General features: G+C 37.8%; 1 protein-coding gene across 1 annotated transcript in view; it reads left to right on the top strand.

Moving 5' to 3' along the window:
- LOC149943205 (trafficking protein particle complex subunit 13) overlaps window positions 1-16,508 on the top strand; it is a 44,789-nt gene extending 28,281 nt beyond the window's left edge. The window contains exons 8-11 of the mRNA XM_090177212.1: window positions 1,639-1,843; window positions 14,428-14,528; window positions 14,725-14,881; window positions 16,335-16,508. Of these exons, the coding sequence (XP_090033338.1) occupies window positions 1,639-1,843; window positions 14,428-14,528; window positions 14,725-14,881; window positions 16,335-16,439 (568 nt within the window). The 3' untranslated portion in view covers window positions 16,440-16,508. The remainder of the gene's footprint in view (window positions 1-1,638; window positions 1,844-14,427; window positions 14,529-14,724; window positions 14,882-16,334) is intronic.
- Window positions 16,509-17,066: the final 558 nt, after the last annotated feature.

Below are 17,066 nucleotides of genomic sequence, written 5' to 3'. Positions count from 1 at the left end.
TTATCCCTGGGCCTTCTAAGAAAAGAGCAACTGAGTTGCTCTTGCTCTCTAAGAGTAGTATCAGGGTGGTTACGGGCCTACATTTAGGTCACTGCCAGCTTAATAGACAACTGCATCTGATTGGCATCAGTGAGAGTCCTGTGTAGGGCATGCCTCGCAGAGGATGATGTCCTTTTTGCGGCATAAATATCACAGTCAAAGGTTTGAGCATCTTGGTATACACAGGCTGGAAATGAGCGATCTTTCAAATATCTCGGCGAAACAAATCTTGCTCTTCGTTTCAGAGACAGGGCTTTTCCATGTCTTAAAGGCTGGGGATGCACATGGGACCTCTAGTCGAATTGCTAGGTTAGGCTTGAGCCAACCACCCAACCCAATTCAAGAATTCAATACAAAGTTGGTCTTGTCAAGAAATGTTGTAACGTATTTTACTCTCCCTGAACTTATAATGACACCACGGGTGTATGGTGTCGCCAAAAACTTTCCTCGCTCCGGGAAGGAGGTTGCCACCAATTTCGCAATACCCATCGTAGGGGTTAAACCTCTGACCCGAGCGAGGAAAAGGACAGAATTGAGATCGCGACTAAGAAGACGCGATGCGGTTTTGAGATGTGTGTGCGCGCCGTGACTTTGGCCCTCTCGGACAAGCTTCTGCGAGATGGACATGTTTTGTAAATATACTTTCTTTGTGTTCGTGTAAATATATTTCTTGTTATACATACTTCTGACTTGCTTCTTATGTTTATTCATTATTTTATTATAGTAACCATTTAACTCCCTATTTTATTTATTTAATGTAACACTTTATCCTAATCTCAATTATTCTAAATAATTAACCCCAGACAACTTAACCATAATTTAAAAGCACCATTACTTAACCATAATATTTAAAAGTGTTACAATGTCTCATTTGGAGGTCGTACTAAATTCATATTTTGCTTTGGCAGGAAGTGCATTATTTCGAAACAAAGCGAGAGCTCCTCGCTAAAACATTTGTCTGTCTGTAAAAAAAACCCACACTGCAAGTTTTGTGCATCGCAGTAGGAAACAAGCTGATATTCAATATTGTTCCCAGCATCAACAATCTATCTTTAGAATGATATTATTTTTCACACTTTAGAAATGACCCATGTTTCTGCTAAATACTTCCTCAATTTATACAAAGAATATCTACACTTTGCTATAATTCTGGCAAATTGCTCAAAAAACCTCTTAAAATTGTAGGTCATACTAACCCAAAAAATTATAACTCAATAATAATCGTAAAGGTTTGTTCAACAAATGGTGTACCATTGTAAGAGCTCATAAAGTTGAGTGGTGGACCATTAAAAATAAGTGTAGCTCAAGCCTTACCAAAATGGTTTACATACAATTTATATCAGGATTTATAAACTCCCATATGGTTTTTAGAATAAAGGTTTTAGAAATCTTGAAATCATTCTTCAAAATCAATTTTGCATTGCAGAAAGTACCTTGATATATTCAAAATTGCATGAATCCTACAAAATAATGATATGTAAATGAAAATCACTACCCAATTATTTATTAGTCTTGGTAATTTTAATATTATATTGTACAGTTTTTACATTTAAGTTTTGGATGTTTTGATTATTTATCGTAATAAATTTTCATTTATAGTGAAAATCGGTCTGTATTTGGACAAGTAAATTCTTTGAACTATTCTGATAGTCGTCAGTATTTGTTCTGCATGACTCCCAAACCAGATGTCAAACCCAATGCAAAACTTTTAAAAGGAGTAACAGCAATTGGGAAATTAGATATTGTTTGGAGGACTAGTATGGGAGAAAGAGGAAGGCTCCAAACATCTCAACTTGAAAGAATGGTATGAAATTTATTTTTTTGTGTCAGTCTCCTGATATTCGTTGCAAAAAATGGCCAACAAACATACTCAGTTTTTCAAGAAAAGTGAACTCCCAACTATTTGTTTATTATCTTCAAGATAAGCAGAGTAATGGCTTATGTACAAAAAGAACCAACTGTTTAAGTTGGTGACCCATTGATTTGATTTTAATTCTGAATTATACCTGCCATCTGAACTAGTTGGCCAACACTGCGATTGCCGAATCCCAATAATAACATAAAACTCTGACCTCAAATCTCTAACAGCTGCAACTAGCTCCTGAAGGTAAATGAACATTATGGTCTTGGTGAAAAAACACCTAGTGATATTGAGTTTAAGGAACCCTGATTTGATTTAAGAATGTAAAATTATACAGTTTGCGTTATTTGTTTGGACAAGTAATTTTTTACAAACATTACTTAAGGTAGAAATTTGAAATTTTTATGGTTAAGTTAGTAAACCATGGGGGGGAGCTAGTTTGTACCAATATGGCATAATCTCAATGACGAGGCATAACGTAGTTATTGTCACAAAATACCTTTATTTATACTCACACACTGTTTTTCGTTGTGGATGGAGGGGGGTGCCTCACCAAAACTAACTGGCGTTGTTGGCTGACCTCCTTCAATTGACTCTTCAAAAATAAAACTTCCCCGGAACTACTGAGGCGATAGGTGGCGCAACTCTACTTTAACTACCTAGGGGCTTGGCTCCAACCAATCGCCTTACACATTGATTGGTGAAATTTCATCGTTTGCTGAAAATATTTTTACACTTCTAGTAAAATTATTAATATTTTGCCCTTCTTGATAGTATAATTAAGATGTGGTTTTCATGTTTATTTGACATCAAGGTGCTTTCCACTAGGTTAGTTACAATCAAGGAAATACCATTGAACGATCCCTGAATCATTTTACGCATAAATGGGACCAGGACCGTCTCGCTAGGATTGACCGTGAGGTTGACCTCTTTGCACCAGCATTCGATTGACGCCAGAGCCCTCCTCATTACATCCTTAACTGTCGTTGGGACAATGTTGGCTATATCATGGGCATAAAAGAAACAGCGACACCCTTCCCCCTATTAACTTTCCGGTCCGTCAAAATGGATTTGATCTAAAGACTATGTGTCATTGAGACCAGCCTCCATTATGACTGCGCTAGAGACCTTATCAAAGGCCCCTACGATATCAAGAAAAACTGCAAACGCGATTTCCTTGAACTCAATTGCCTGTTCGATTCAGTTGCTTATGCCATGATGGGCGGTCTCAGTAGACCTGCCTTTCTGATAGGCAAACTGAGCAGAGGAGAGAGGAGTTTGAGATATAACCTCTTCTCTAATATAACTGTACAAATTTTTAAGAGAAAAGAGGTAAAACTAATTGGCTTAAACGCCTTAGTTATCTGTGACTCTGGAGTCTGGAAAGTGCACATCCAACATATAAAGTGTCCTTGCCAGAAGTAGAGAAACTACCAACTTTCAACCTAATGGTGTCAAGAAGTTGAGTATTATAGTGTTCCATAATTTTCATTAATTTGGCCGAACTGGGAACATCTGATATGTTATCACAGAAGTTTCTCCAGAGAACCTCTTAGCTTTGTTGAAAAGCCTCCTAGTTTCTTTGCGAAGCCTACCAATCTCATGATTTTACCAAGGAACTAGCCTCGGCTGGTTGGTAGTCTTCACCGGACAGCTCTAGTGATAGGAGTTGATAATGGCATGTTGCATGCGATCAACAGCCATATCGAAATCCAATACCGATGATAGCTTTGGCTTGTCTTCCTTAAGGAAGAAATTTAGATCTTCCTTATAACCAGACCAATTTGTACGTCTGGGATTGCGAACCTCAGTACAACCCACTACGGGTTTGACCAAGAATCCAAGATATTAAAGAATGTGTGTCTCTGATCCGACAGAGACGGTTCATTAGACACATTCCCATCAGTAATTGCTTCTGTGAAATTTTCTGTACATAGTGTAAGATCAATGACTTCACTTCTAGTAATTGTAACAAAAGTTGGTTTATTGTTCCTGTTAAGAACATTAAGCTTGGTGCTAACTAGATATTCCAGAAGCTCCTGTTCCCGCTGATTGCAGTCTGAGCTGCCCCAGATGTCGTTGTGACGATTAGCATCACAACCGATGACTAACCTCTTTCCGGTCCCCTCACAGTGGTTAACCAATCTGGCCACCTCCCGCGGGGGTGGGGGGTCGGAAGTATGCTGATGCCCGAGTCAGGTCCACCTCTCCGTTTGTAGAGGAGGTGGTAAGCAGTAGCGTCACCATTAATAGGCACAGGTAGGAGCATGCCTACGTTGAAATATTTTGGGCCTACTTGGGGCCCCAAAATTTGAACAAACTTTCCAATAGGGCCCACAAAATGTGTTAATAATGTGCCTTTTTAAAGTCTGGGTCTTAAATTTTCTTGGAAAATAACCTGTTTTTTTTTAAAGAAAAGGAAGGTTTACTGTGTGTTTCTGTAAACATGCCAAAGGTCATCTCGAACTAGTATACTTTTCCATTGTATGAAATATTTATCAATATTTTATTCCAAGAAGATACTGGTTTGGTTCCAGATTGCCCGATTTCCCCATTTAGCTGAAAAAATTCAAATACAACGAACCTGGTAGGTTGACACCTGCAATTTCAGGGGGGGGGGGGTGTGAGTAGGCAGGATTGTAATTTGACTCTTTGAGATAAGAATCTTAAACATTGGCCGCTAAGTGTCAACAGTCAAATATTTTAATATTTTCATTGAATTTAGTATTGAGCGTTAGAACGAGCTATACGTACAGATATCTGTGTCAATTAATTTTCGGATATAGTCTATTTTGTTTTGATTTTTTTGCGAGAAGAGCGGACTTGTACCTCCTCGTGGTTTCAACAGGCCTTAATGCGCTTGCCTAAAACATAAATAAATAACCAATAGCTAAATAATTTTACTTAAAAGTAAAATAAAGTTTCAGTTAAGTGAAAATTACCAAAACAAAACAGCCTTTTTAAGGCTAATAGTCTCAATTCATGAAAATCTTCATTGAGTTCTAATCTTGGTTTATCTGGTCAGTGGTTTTTACGTTTTTAATTTTTTAGCGACAAAACAAATCAAACCGATAAATTATAAGCAAATTTTACTGAATAAAGAGTAAAATAGTTGAGCAATGAGCGGCAAAAAACATTGGAAATGTTTCCAAAAAAATTAAAAAACATTGAAAATGCAAAAACTAGAAAAAATTTATCAAAATTGACGAAAAAAAATTAAATTGATCAAATTTTCCAAGAGGGGGGGGGGAATTTTCAATTTTGTGTTGTCAAAAACATTTTCGGTTGCCATGGCAAAACTAATGCCCGTTGAAACTTTTCCTTTTGGGAATTTTCATGATTCAATAAGGCCTACTTAACCCCCGAGTTTGAACAAAATCGGTGTGTTACACCTCTGGTAGTCTCCTTGTGAGTGAAGTTGAAATAGTGGAAAACTTAGTCCTACTAAGGCAAACGTTAGTCCTGCTAAGGAAATTGTTAGTGTGAGTAAGGATTGTCTGCCCGTTCAGCCTAAAATCACTTCCTTACCTAAAACTTAAATTGGTGGTAAAAACTGAGGTTTCAAATCTTCTTGGTATGAGAAATATAAAATGGTCGAATACTCCGTAGTAAAGGATAGAGTTTATTGTTTTTGTTGCCGCCATTTTTTGAGTAGTAGAAAAACGGGTTTTGTTAATGGGTTTTTGTATCGGAAAAATATGGCGAAAACATTTGAAGAGCATATTAATTCACGTAAATCTTTTTACCAACAATCCCATAACAAATACTTAAGATTATTTAGAATCTACTAAATCGCGTGGTTCAATTGCGTCTCAGGTCAATGACCATCATAGGCTTGATATAATTAGAAATAGAGATGTGTTATCTGCACACGTGGAAATCATAATTCTCTGCGCTCAACACGACCTAGCGCTTAGGGTAGGGGTCATAGATGGATAGAAAATGAAAATAGGGGGATCTTCGCTGAAATTTTAGATCTACTAAAAAGAAAATGTCCTGATTTGAAAGCCAAGTGCGATAGCATGCCCAACAATGCCAAATATATTCATGACAAAATTCAAAATGAACTGGTATGAAATGATATGTACAAGAGGTCAATGAATCTGGTGGGTTTTATTCAGTAATTGCAGATAAAACTAGAGACAATTTGGGGTGGAACTATTAAGTGATTGTATAAGGTATACTAGAAAAGAAAAAGGCGTCGTAGAAAGATTTGTAAGATATACAGATTTGCACAAGTGTTATTCTGAAACCATTAGTTTGGCCATAATAAGTCTTCTAAGGGAGAGTGGTTAGTTTGACCGTGGCAATATCCCTAGAGGTATGTAGGGAGAGTGGAAGGGCATGGATACCCTTGCCAGGATTGGCAGAAACAAGTTTTTGCCGGGAAATGTAAGAAAAACTGGTAAAAACTGGGGCAAAATTGAACTACAGCGGCCTCATGTAATTTGGCTTTTTTTTGGCGGAGAATGTAGCACTTGACGCGTAGATTACGAAACTATTTTTTGGGCCGCAAATGATAATTTTTTTAATTAACTTAATTTTAAAAAAGTAGTAATTTTAGGGGATTACCGTTTTTTTTTGTCGGATAAAGTAGCGCTTGACGCGTAGATTACGAAGTTATGTTTTTGGGCCGCAAATGATAATTTTATTAAGTAACTTGATTTAAAAAAAAAGTCAATTTAGGGGATTACTAACGTTTTTCTATCCATCGACACAACTTTTCTGACGCGCCCCAGCCCCATTCCGAACATTGACGGTGGGCCTTCTGTAATCGTGCCTAGTGGCATCGTAATTAGTGAAATCGTATCAACTTAAATAGTAATTCCTGACGCACTTTGAGATTCCTCGTATTGGCGCCTGACGGCGCCGCGCACTCACTTCGCTCAAGCTCTGGGGGCGCGCGGCGCCTCCCCAACCCCATACTAAAAAAAGCGATGGGCCATCTATAACGCGACCTAGAGGACAGTACCAAGCCTTACGCATTAAGTATATACTTTTAATATTAACCTGAAATAAGCGTTTGTGGCCCAAAAATACAAAACACCTAGAAAATGAACAAAACCTGTAATTGATTTTATAAAGTACGGGAATATCACTTAGTGGCCCAAAAATACAAAACACCTAGAAAATGAACAAAACTGTAATTGATTTTATAAAGTACGGGAATATCGGGAATATCACGTGGAAATTATTAGGACACCGAAACTGTGGTGTCGGCGAACACACGACGGAAATAAGTACAACGAAACACGTGAAAATGCCCAAAAATGTGAAATTTTTAAAATTACATTAAATAATTAAATACTCATTTGCGGCCAAAATAAAAAATTGCCTCGGCATCTACGTGACAAGGTCTATCAGGCGCAACCAAAATTAATATAAAATTCAATGAGGCCGCTGTAGTTCACTTCACCCAAAACAGCAATAAATGGAACAAATCGAGGAAAAAAAACAGAAAAAACTCTTTTCAGGCTAAATTAATCTGTGATATATCTATTAAGTTTCTAATTTGGTCATTGCAAATAGGAGATGAAGAAAAGCCAGAAGAAGAGTGAATAGAATAGAAGAATATACTGCTTGTATTATTTTTTATTGAATTTTGCTACTAGATGTGGAAAAGACTGGAAATACGTCTTTCAATCTTCAAACAAAAGATCCATAGAACATGACTGCACAGATTTTCAGTCCCAGGCCTCTAAGAGGTCTAAGGCCCAGGACCAGACCTTTAGCTAGGTCTTACACTCAGTAAAGATGGCCATTGTCAAAGATATCTTTCCAGTGAATGTAATCTCGGTAGAAGAGATGGGCAAAATCCAGCGTGGTGTTCTGGAGCGTATAGACTGGATACCTTCGGGTGACCCTCTATCACGTTTCTGGAACTTCGAGCTGAATGGTGGGGCCGCTCTCTACCTCTGTAAGGATGAACTTACAGCGGACTCGCTGAGGAGTGCTTTCGACCAGAACTAACAGGTTCTTGGGGGCCCGTGGCTTTCAGTAATGAAGGCCAGCGACCTACCAAAGCCGTTCAAGGTTGCCTTCCGCACCAAGGACGTTTACACGAAGGACGCTAAAATCCTTCTAAAAAGGTTACGTACCTTCAACAGTGCGCTCAACTCGCAATGTTGGCAAATCGTCACGAAGTTTGAAGAACCAACTGCCATCCGCTGGATTTTCCAGATGGATGGTAAGTCAGTCAAGGCCATCAAGGAAGCTGGGCTTCGGGCAGAAACGGGCCTGGACAGGGGTATCTTTAAAGAGATTCCCTGTTGTCTGGTGCCATCGGAGGATATGAGGACGAACCACACCCTGAACCTACTACTACCTTTCATTCATCTACTGCTGGTATTCAGTCTGCTGCTGAGGAAAGTGCGACTATATGACATGAAACGCGTCGTGGGATCCCACCTACTGATTCCAGCTGGAACAACATCAACTGGGCTTCACCTACTACCACTCAAGTCCGTGCTGAAACGGAAAAGGAAGACCATGATCCAAGAGTTAACCTAGAGGGATTTACACCACCGTCTACGAAGCTGCTTAATGAAGCCGTCGATTGGTATCGGCAAGACCAATGCCAATATATTAATAGCATAGATAGGCTGAAGAGAAAGTTATGAGAAACCTTTTTACCTCTCATAGAGGAGCAAGAACTTGAGATAGAGATTTTAAAAACTAAGCAAATGAATAATGAACCAGTAGTAACTTATATTAATAAGCTGCAAAGGCTTAATTTAACTTTAAGGGATCCTATTCCATAACACAAATTTGTTAATTTTTTAGTAGAAAATATGCCGTCCTCGCTCAGTGTTCATTTCACTCAAGACTTCTCTACTATATGCGAATTATTAAGAGTTGCAGAACGGGTAGAGAGACGAGTAAAATTAGCTACACCACCCGCACCAGGGAATAGGCCTAAACATCGTCAACATATAAACGCTACTATAAAACACTAGAGGCCCTAAATGGGTTAGTGTGCACACTGGGAGATGTTAGCTCTGATCAAAGTGTCCTATGGTCAGGTTTGGGCTGGATACTGAGCTTCGGCTCAGGCTAACGGAGAGGGTCCGTGCAAACTGGCCGCCTCGGCGGATTGGGTAGCCTGCTGTGGGGCGGCGGGCCTCCGTATGAGGGCACGGCGGTCCTGTTTCCCGGCCTTCTGGAGTCACACCGGGATCTCCGGTGCTGGCTGTGCCGGGTTACTTGAACTGCTGTGTGCTCGTCGTTCCCCTTTCGGAGCTCTCTCCAAAGGGTTTGACTCTTTACCTACGTAGGTAGGGTGTTGGCTGAAGTTGCTACAGCATCCACTCTTAATCCCACTGCTGTGTGCGAAGTGGGGATTTGTCCACCCATTGCTGCACCCTCTGCTGTGTTGAGTGGCTTGCGTCAAAGGTGCGACCATCAGGGCACTATGATGATAGGCCTCCGGTGGTATGGTCTCTGTTACTAGGTACACCGGGCTATAAATTCTGACACACTGTAAAACACCTGATCGCCACTTTAACTTGAAGTGCCACCATTGTGGTAAACCAGGACATATATTAAGCCTAATTTTCCTAAGATTGCGGAAAACTAAAAAGCAAAGGTACTAGCCACCTTCCTTAGAAGAATTAAAACGTAGGATACGACGGGCGTTTGCTGCAATCACAGCTGACACTTTGGCCAATGTTCGCGAGAACCTCAAGTACAGATTAGAAATGTGTGTACACATAGACGTGTTCCATTTTGAACAATTACTTTAAGCGTATCACACCGAAACAATAATTTTTTTTTTCAATGAGTATGCAGTTCTGCACCCTTATTCAATACAACAGCAATTATCTCTATTACAGCCATCTATTGCATTACATACCTACAGGGTGTTCCCAAAATGGTGGTAGGAGCGAGCATCCACGGGATCTACAGATAATTTTACGACGAAATTTATGGTATTGTTTCGATTTAGGCCACCGTTTCGCAGTTACAAAACAATTGATGTATGGACGACCCCTTAATTTGACATTTCATTTTAATAACTTAGCCAGATAGTAGGGAAAAACTATTTTCAGTGGAGTAATATAGAAGTTATTGTCCACAAATACCTAATCCACCCTGAATAACTACCCTAGACTTGAAATCAGGCTATTTCCAAATACCAATGGATCCTGAGAGTCAAAGCAGGAAAATAATGGACCCTATATTTTGAGAAAAGGCTTCATTTAACATTGCTGTTTATTTAGATGACCTGGTACTATCGAAAACATGGGAAGAACATTTAAGGGCTTTAGAGTATGTATTTACGCAACTTATAAAAGCAGGCCTAGTATTAAATATGAAAAATTGTTTCTTCATATTATAGATGCTGAAAGTATCCATATTGACCCAAATAAAACCCTAGTCGTTAGCTGCCACTTAATATAGATTTAAACATAAAAGTTTAAAGTGGGCGTAGTCTTCTGAATGTGAGATAGCTTCAATGACCTGAAACAGGCCATTGTAGATGTCAATCATACACCTATATGGCTCATTTTGATGACACTAAACCTATCTTAGTAACGACTGATGCTAGTGATGTTATCGCAGAAAGATGGAGATCATGAGTGTCCCATAGCGCATGCATCTGGAGGATTGAACCAGGCCTTTCATGGTCATATCTGACCAAAACGCCCTTTAGTGGCTGTTTAACCATAAAGAACCGACCACCAGAATTGTTTGCTGGAGAATGTATCTCCAGACCTTGGATTTTACCATCAGATATAAGAAGGGTTCTGAAAATGTGGTGGCTGATCTGCTATCACGGGATATACCTATAAACTCCAGCTTACTTCCTACACCGCCTCCACTCTTAATAGATACCTTAACGATTAGGGAAATTCACAGAGAACAACAAACTGATGTAGGGAACTCTACATTATATACAAGAGGTAGAATTAGCCCAGTCTAGGCATATACATGTAGTATATGAAATTATAAATGATGTATTATATAGTGAGGCCTATCGAGGACAGCCTCTTAAAATCTATTTACCTAAAAGCAAAAGGCCCTAGAATTATATCATTATCATTTAGTCTATGGACATCGAGGGAGATATAACAGTGTCGGAAGCGTTTTAATTGCCCACAATGAAGTAGGACATTGCCCTGTTCGTTAGAACATGTCATATGCCGGCAATATAATGGCGAAAACCGTAAATCCCCGGGTTTTATGATCTCTACCACAGTGTATGAACCATGGAATTTATTTAGTGTAGACTTGATGGGACCTTTACTGAATAGTTATCGAAAAAATAAATGTAATAGTATTTGTGGACGGATTAACTTGCTACATCGAAGTGAAACCCTACCAGAGAAAACCGCTCTTACGATATGTCAGATTCTTCAATAATTAATTATACAATGGGGGGCTCCCAAAGCTATTCTTTCCGACAACGGAAAGAATGTTGCTTATTTTTCAACATTCGTACCAAATACACCTCTCTTTATCACCCACAATCTAATCCTACAGAAGGGGTTAATAAGGAAATAGGCAAACTATTATCCATGCACGTGGGAAATGACCATCGCTCCTACAGCATGTGCACAATAATAGCCCTCATGATACTACTGGTTGAACACCTTTCTATCTAAATCACGGACGTGAAGCTCGTAAACCCTGGGAATCCTATCAGGACACAGTTGAAAGGTTCAATATAGAAGAAGCCACCGAAGAAACGCAACAAAGGTTCCTCGCCCCTTAAGACTGATTACTCATAATCAGAAAAAGAAGCGCAAATATTACAATCTGCATAGAGAAGACATACTACTAGAACCAGGGATGTTAGTATGGAGGGAAAATCATCCGCTCTCCGAAGCAGACATCCATTCATTCTGCAAAGCTAGCACCCCAATGGTTGGGACCATTCAAGGGAATTCGGCAATTAGCCCATGACTTAGTCTATGAAGTCGAAGATATTGGAACAGGACTTCGTGAGCAAATTATACCATACCACCGGGGAACTACCCCCTTCTACAATTACTAGCGATGAATCCCTTCTCAGTGATCAGGATGAAACCTACTATCCCATTAATGACCATCTTTCTAGAACAAGCTCTTCTAATAGTGACACCGACCTTGGGAAAATATAGGCGCTCAAACCCAAGAAGAAGAACAGTTAAATATAGAGGCCACGCTTCCATTATTACCAGGTTTCCGTGCCTCTAACGTTATTCTCTCCTCAGAACCATTGCTCGTTGGTCCTACAGCGGATACAAGAAACCTCTTCTTGCAAAGGTTTCCAAAACTGACGGAGAAAACCATTTTGCCTTTTGAACAAGGTTTTTTACGTGAAATAGTGTATCGCAACTCCGTAATGGACTGATGGCCCTGAGTTGGACATTTACTATCACGCCCCTCCACCGTATAGAAAAAAAAAACTACGCTCTCGGGTCCAATGCCCAAGCATATCTAAACGAACATTATAATCGCTTTCAAGGCTCAACTCTCGATTGCTTTAATTTACTCCACCATGGGAAATACTGTACTAATGCCTGGATTGAAACTACCCGCTGGACAAGACTTTTTTGTCTTTTTTTAAAGGGGGGGAGTTATGCAACGGATGTCTTAACATCTAAACCCTACTTACCCTAAGCTTATTGGTTTCTACAACTAGGACACGCCTGCACACTCCTACACCTACATTATTATTTTTTATTTTAGTTTCATGTCACTCCAGAGAGATGGCGCCAGAGATGAGAGAGCAATGCCGAAGGTCCGGGGAAGTGACACTGTTTAAGCTTGCGTCCGCCCTGGGAAAGGGGATTCTTGACGTCAAAGTTGTAGCCTGCAGTTTAACACCCGAGAAGTTGGCCTGCTAGACCAGGCAACACTGTTCTTCTTAGAAAACATTTGTAGTGGTGTGGTTTCTCCTCCACAAGTTTGATAAGCCTGATCTCTTCATGCAAATAAAATGGCTCTCTCATCTCTGGCAATGTTAATTTATTTATAAAACTGCTTATTATTTAGACATCCGTTGATATTTAAAGACATAATGTAAATACATCTCCTCCGTCAGGCGCCAATACTTAGAATACATTGCCCATTCTATAAGTCAACCTAACACTAAAGACATAGTATAGGACAGGCTATATAATTATAATTTATCATAGGAACACTTAATTTTATATTTCATAGTGAGGGTAAATCGAATTCTATTATCTGTATAAACTAATTTAATTCGTATGTAGTATTCAAAAGTTAGTTAAGTTTCTAAGTTAAAGTTAATTTTCATTATCTGTAGTTGGCGGGGGATGATTTGTTAGGTATTAGATCTTAGCATTATAATACTTTTGGTATCTTGAACGTTAGGAATGATCAAGTATAACTTTCACAATTAGCGAAATTAATACAATATATACAACCAACAATATGGTCAAGACCAGATAGATTGTATTCCTCCAGGACGTCTAAATGAGCAGTCAGAGTGCGGGGGAAAAGTACGATCAAAAGTAAACAAAAAATTAAGTAGGTAAAGATGAACCTTAACGGTTACATACTGCATCATTTGTTTGAACTGAACTATTCCTGAACTGTAGCAGACTATGCACTTGTAAACAGCTATCTAGTTTATTCTTTCTCTCTCTCTACTCGCCTTCTGGCTTGCAGATGTACATATGTGTACATATTAAACTAACTATGATTTTAGTACAGTCCTAAACACATTTGAACAGCTCAAAAACGAAAGTTAAACAAAATATATTTTTAGTAGATGATGGATCAAAGGGAATTTCTACACAGGAATAGACATAAGTATTTTCCTATGCAAAGTATAAAACTATTTCTAACATTTTCCAAATTTTTTAAAGGCTAAAAAACATTCGCAACAAAAATAATAATTGTCATTTTAGATGAGTAAGGTATGCTTTCATAATTAAGTGCGCGACTATCGCTTTTCAGGATCAAACAAGTTTATTTTGGCTCGTCCAACTTGTCAATTTTTCAAGTCTCCTATTTCTGTGAAAATAAGGTCTTTTCCCTTGAACCAAAGGTATTCGTAGGTTTCAGATAATGCTCTACAAATTCTCAATTGACAAAATTGATCTAGCACCTAGTGGTGAAAAAGTAATTTTTCTAAAACCTTGAAATCTCACCTATCAATGTCCCCCGATGTATAAATTTGAAATTTTCATTGTTAAGTAGTTTTTTTTTAAATTACTTGTCTCAACTAAAAAAACACCCAGTATATACCCAGTTTTTGTCTACTTAATCGTTAATTTATGTATTTATATTGCAAAAAGAACTGAGGAATAATCTCTTCACTTTATACAAGTCATATTTGTCATTAATGTGAGCTGTGAAGGACAATAATTGTGGTGCATAATTAGGCTCAGCCATCTGATTTTTAAGAGGCGACTACACGGTAATGGTAGAGTTCATATTTAGGGGTTTAATATTTACATCATAGTTGAAGTTATCTCGTTTTGCTTAACATTTTGGTTTATTTTACTTTTGATTTTTAAAAGAGATGTTTGATTTTAATTTGTCATATTTATAATATTTCTTTTATATTTCAGTCTCCTGGTTATGGTGATGTACGATTAACTGTTGAAGAAATTCCAAGTTTGGTCATCCTTGAAAAACCTTTTAGTCTAAATGTGTGCATTTTAAATTCATGGTAAGAACGAAAAATACATTTTTAATAATTTAACTTAATTTACAAAATTGCCTTTTTAAATTATTAAATTAATTAATAGAGTATATTGTTATATACGATCAATGTGATATTTACATTCAACTTTAATATATTGAAAATGTTAGATCTTTATACTGTAATCAATTGATGTAATGACTGGATCATTTATCTTTTTAAGTGAAAGAAGTATGCAACTTGTATTATCATTCGACAGTCAACAAACTGGCTGCTCACTTTTGTGGGAAGGAGTTTCTGGACGTCAACTGGGAAAACTTGATCCGCAATGCTCATTAGAGATATCACTTAAAGCAACTCCTATTCGACCAGGACTTCAGGTAAATGTAGCTCATAGACTAGTTGTAATATAATTACCTGCATTGTATTCTTTTTGTATAATTTATAATTAATTGTACATCAGATTTTTACTTTATTGTAGTGTTTGGCAAAATTGTGAAAGATTGATTTTAGATATCGAATTTTACTGGTTTTCCGCTTAAACTCCAGAAATAGGGCTGGAATAACAAAAGAATATGCCAAAGGCTAACTACTAGTGTTCCGGTAAATTTATAAGAATACCACATTTCCATGTAATCTGTATTACTAAAAGTTCCCGTGTATTACACCAATATATTTTGTAATTTTGTTCTTGATGAGATAGAGTAATTAGCACATATTTTCATGGATTACTGAGTATTCTCATATATTAACAATTCTTTTCATTTATAATGCAAATATTATCATGTATTCTGGTACACACCATGGACTAAATACCTTACAGGGATAGTTCTCACTAATACATTTTATTATACTACGAGTTGAAGAGGTTTGTTTCGAACGAGGCTACCAGATATTTTTGCCGCCCACTCAATTTTACCCCCTTAACCGATACAAATCCGAACACGTCGCCATCTCGCGGCGGCTTTTAGCGAGTTTAATATTTTTCCAACGGTTTGTTTTAATACAACATTTGAAATAGCTCCTTCTATAAAATAATATATACACATACATGTATAAAAAGTGATATTTTTTTTGGAGCGCGCGCTTCCGAATATTTCCGTGTAGAGGGTCTCGTGCGTTTTCGCGCGAGCTCAACAAAAACAAAAATATGCGCACACTCTCAATTCTGCCCACAAGGGTACGGCTGGAGCAAATATTGTAACCTTAATCCATGTATACGCTAAGAAGCTCAAATTCTGGATGAAAAATAGTTTTCTGGTGTATTACCAAAATATTCTAGCATATTTGCAAAATTTATCACTTATAATATAATATAGCATCAGTTTGAACCTTGATAGACCGAGGATAAAACACTGCCAGAGGTAAACCAAATAGCTATGTAATTAGTATTAGCATAAGTCTATAATATTGTTCCATAAGTTAATCACTTTGGGGAATATTTTACTGAAAGCTAGTAATGAAGTGACGTCATCACAAGAAAAAAATCTCCCCCTAGCGAGACGCTGTCAAAGGCTACGTGTGACGCGGGAGCAAGCGGACGCAAAACGGTGACGAAGCCCGTAATGTAGTCTGTCTTGTGAATAGCTCATTAAAACTTATGCATGTGAAGAATAGGAAGTGTCACATTTATGTTAAAATACTATACACTTATGGTATTAGGCACGATTGAAAATGAGGGGCAGCATAATATGTATGACCTTCCGTATTTTTGGCAAGTTGTACACATCTAACTTCATTTCGTTATGGGTGGAAAAATTGTAGTATTTTTGTTCGTTGGTTTTTTTAAATTATTTAATTTTCTCTTAAGATGTTCCTTTTTTTATTTGACAGAGCATATCGGGATTAAGATTGAAAGATTCATTTCTTCAGAGAACCTACGATTATGATGACATAGCACAAGTTTTTGTGGCTTCCGACCCAGTTCAACAAATTTAACTAGTTATTTACTAAACTAAAACGCCACTTATACCGGTAATTTTATGTAAATAAATTTATAAATAAATTCAAGCTATTGAAATTCTTAGTTTTTATTGTCTATATCATATATAACTCATTAGTTACATAAATATTATCATAATTTGTCTTCCTTGTCATAGCCAAGCTCATTCTATGAGACAGAGGAAATCCCTTCCACTTGTGGCGTCATCTATCTAGATCAGCGGTTCCCAAAAGGTGTTCCGCGGAACCCTAGGGTTCCGTGGAAGGATCACAGGGGTTCCGAGAATTCGCAGCGCGGCCATCTTTGTTTGTGTCAAGAGTCTTTTAAGATAAGTAAAAAAATTAGTTGGGGTTCCACCAGAATTAGGTGGATAATTTAGGGTTCCATAGAAAAATAAAATTGGGAACCGCTGATCTAGATCGTTCACATAACTGATAATTATTATAGCTAGCTATTACAACAGTTTTACGGCGGGCCTGCAGTATTCATATATTTTTTCTATTGTTTTAGCTGGTATTATAGTAACAATTGTGGAACTGTTGTTGAGATATTTTTAAATGTCTATTTTGCTTAAACCAAAATTTCTCTAACACAACAAATTTTTTGTCCGTATTTTTAGTCGC

This window comes from Leiobunum rupestre, chromosome 6, assembly GCF_980474605.1.
Source record: "Leiobunum rupestre chromosome 6, qqLeiRupe1.1.hap1, whole genome shotgun sequence".
Taxonomy (NCBI): domain Eukaryota; kingdom Metazoa; phylum Arthropoda; class Arachnida; order Opiliones; family Sclerosomatidae; genus Leiobunum; species Leiobunum rupestre.
Note: the sequence above shows the minus strand (reverse complement) of the source record. Positions and strands in the feature narration are given on the sequence as shown.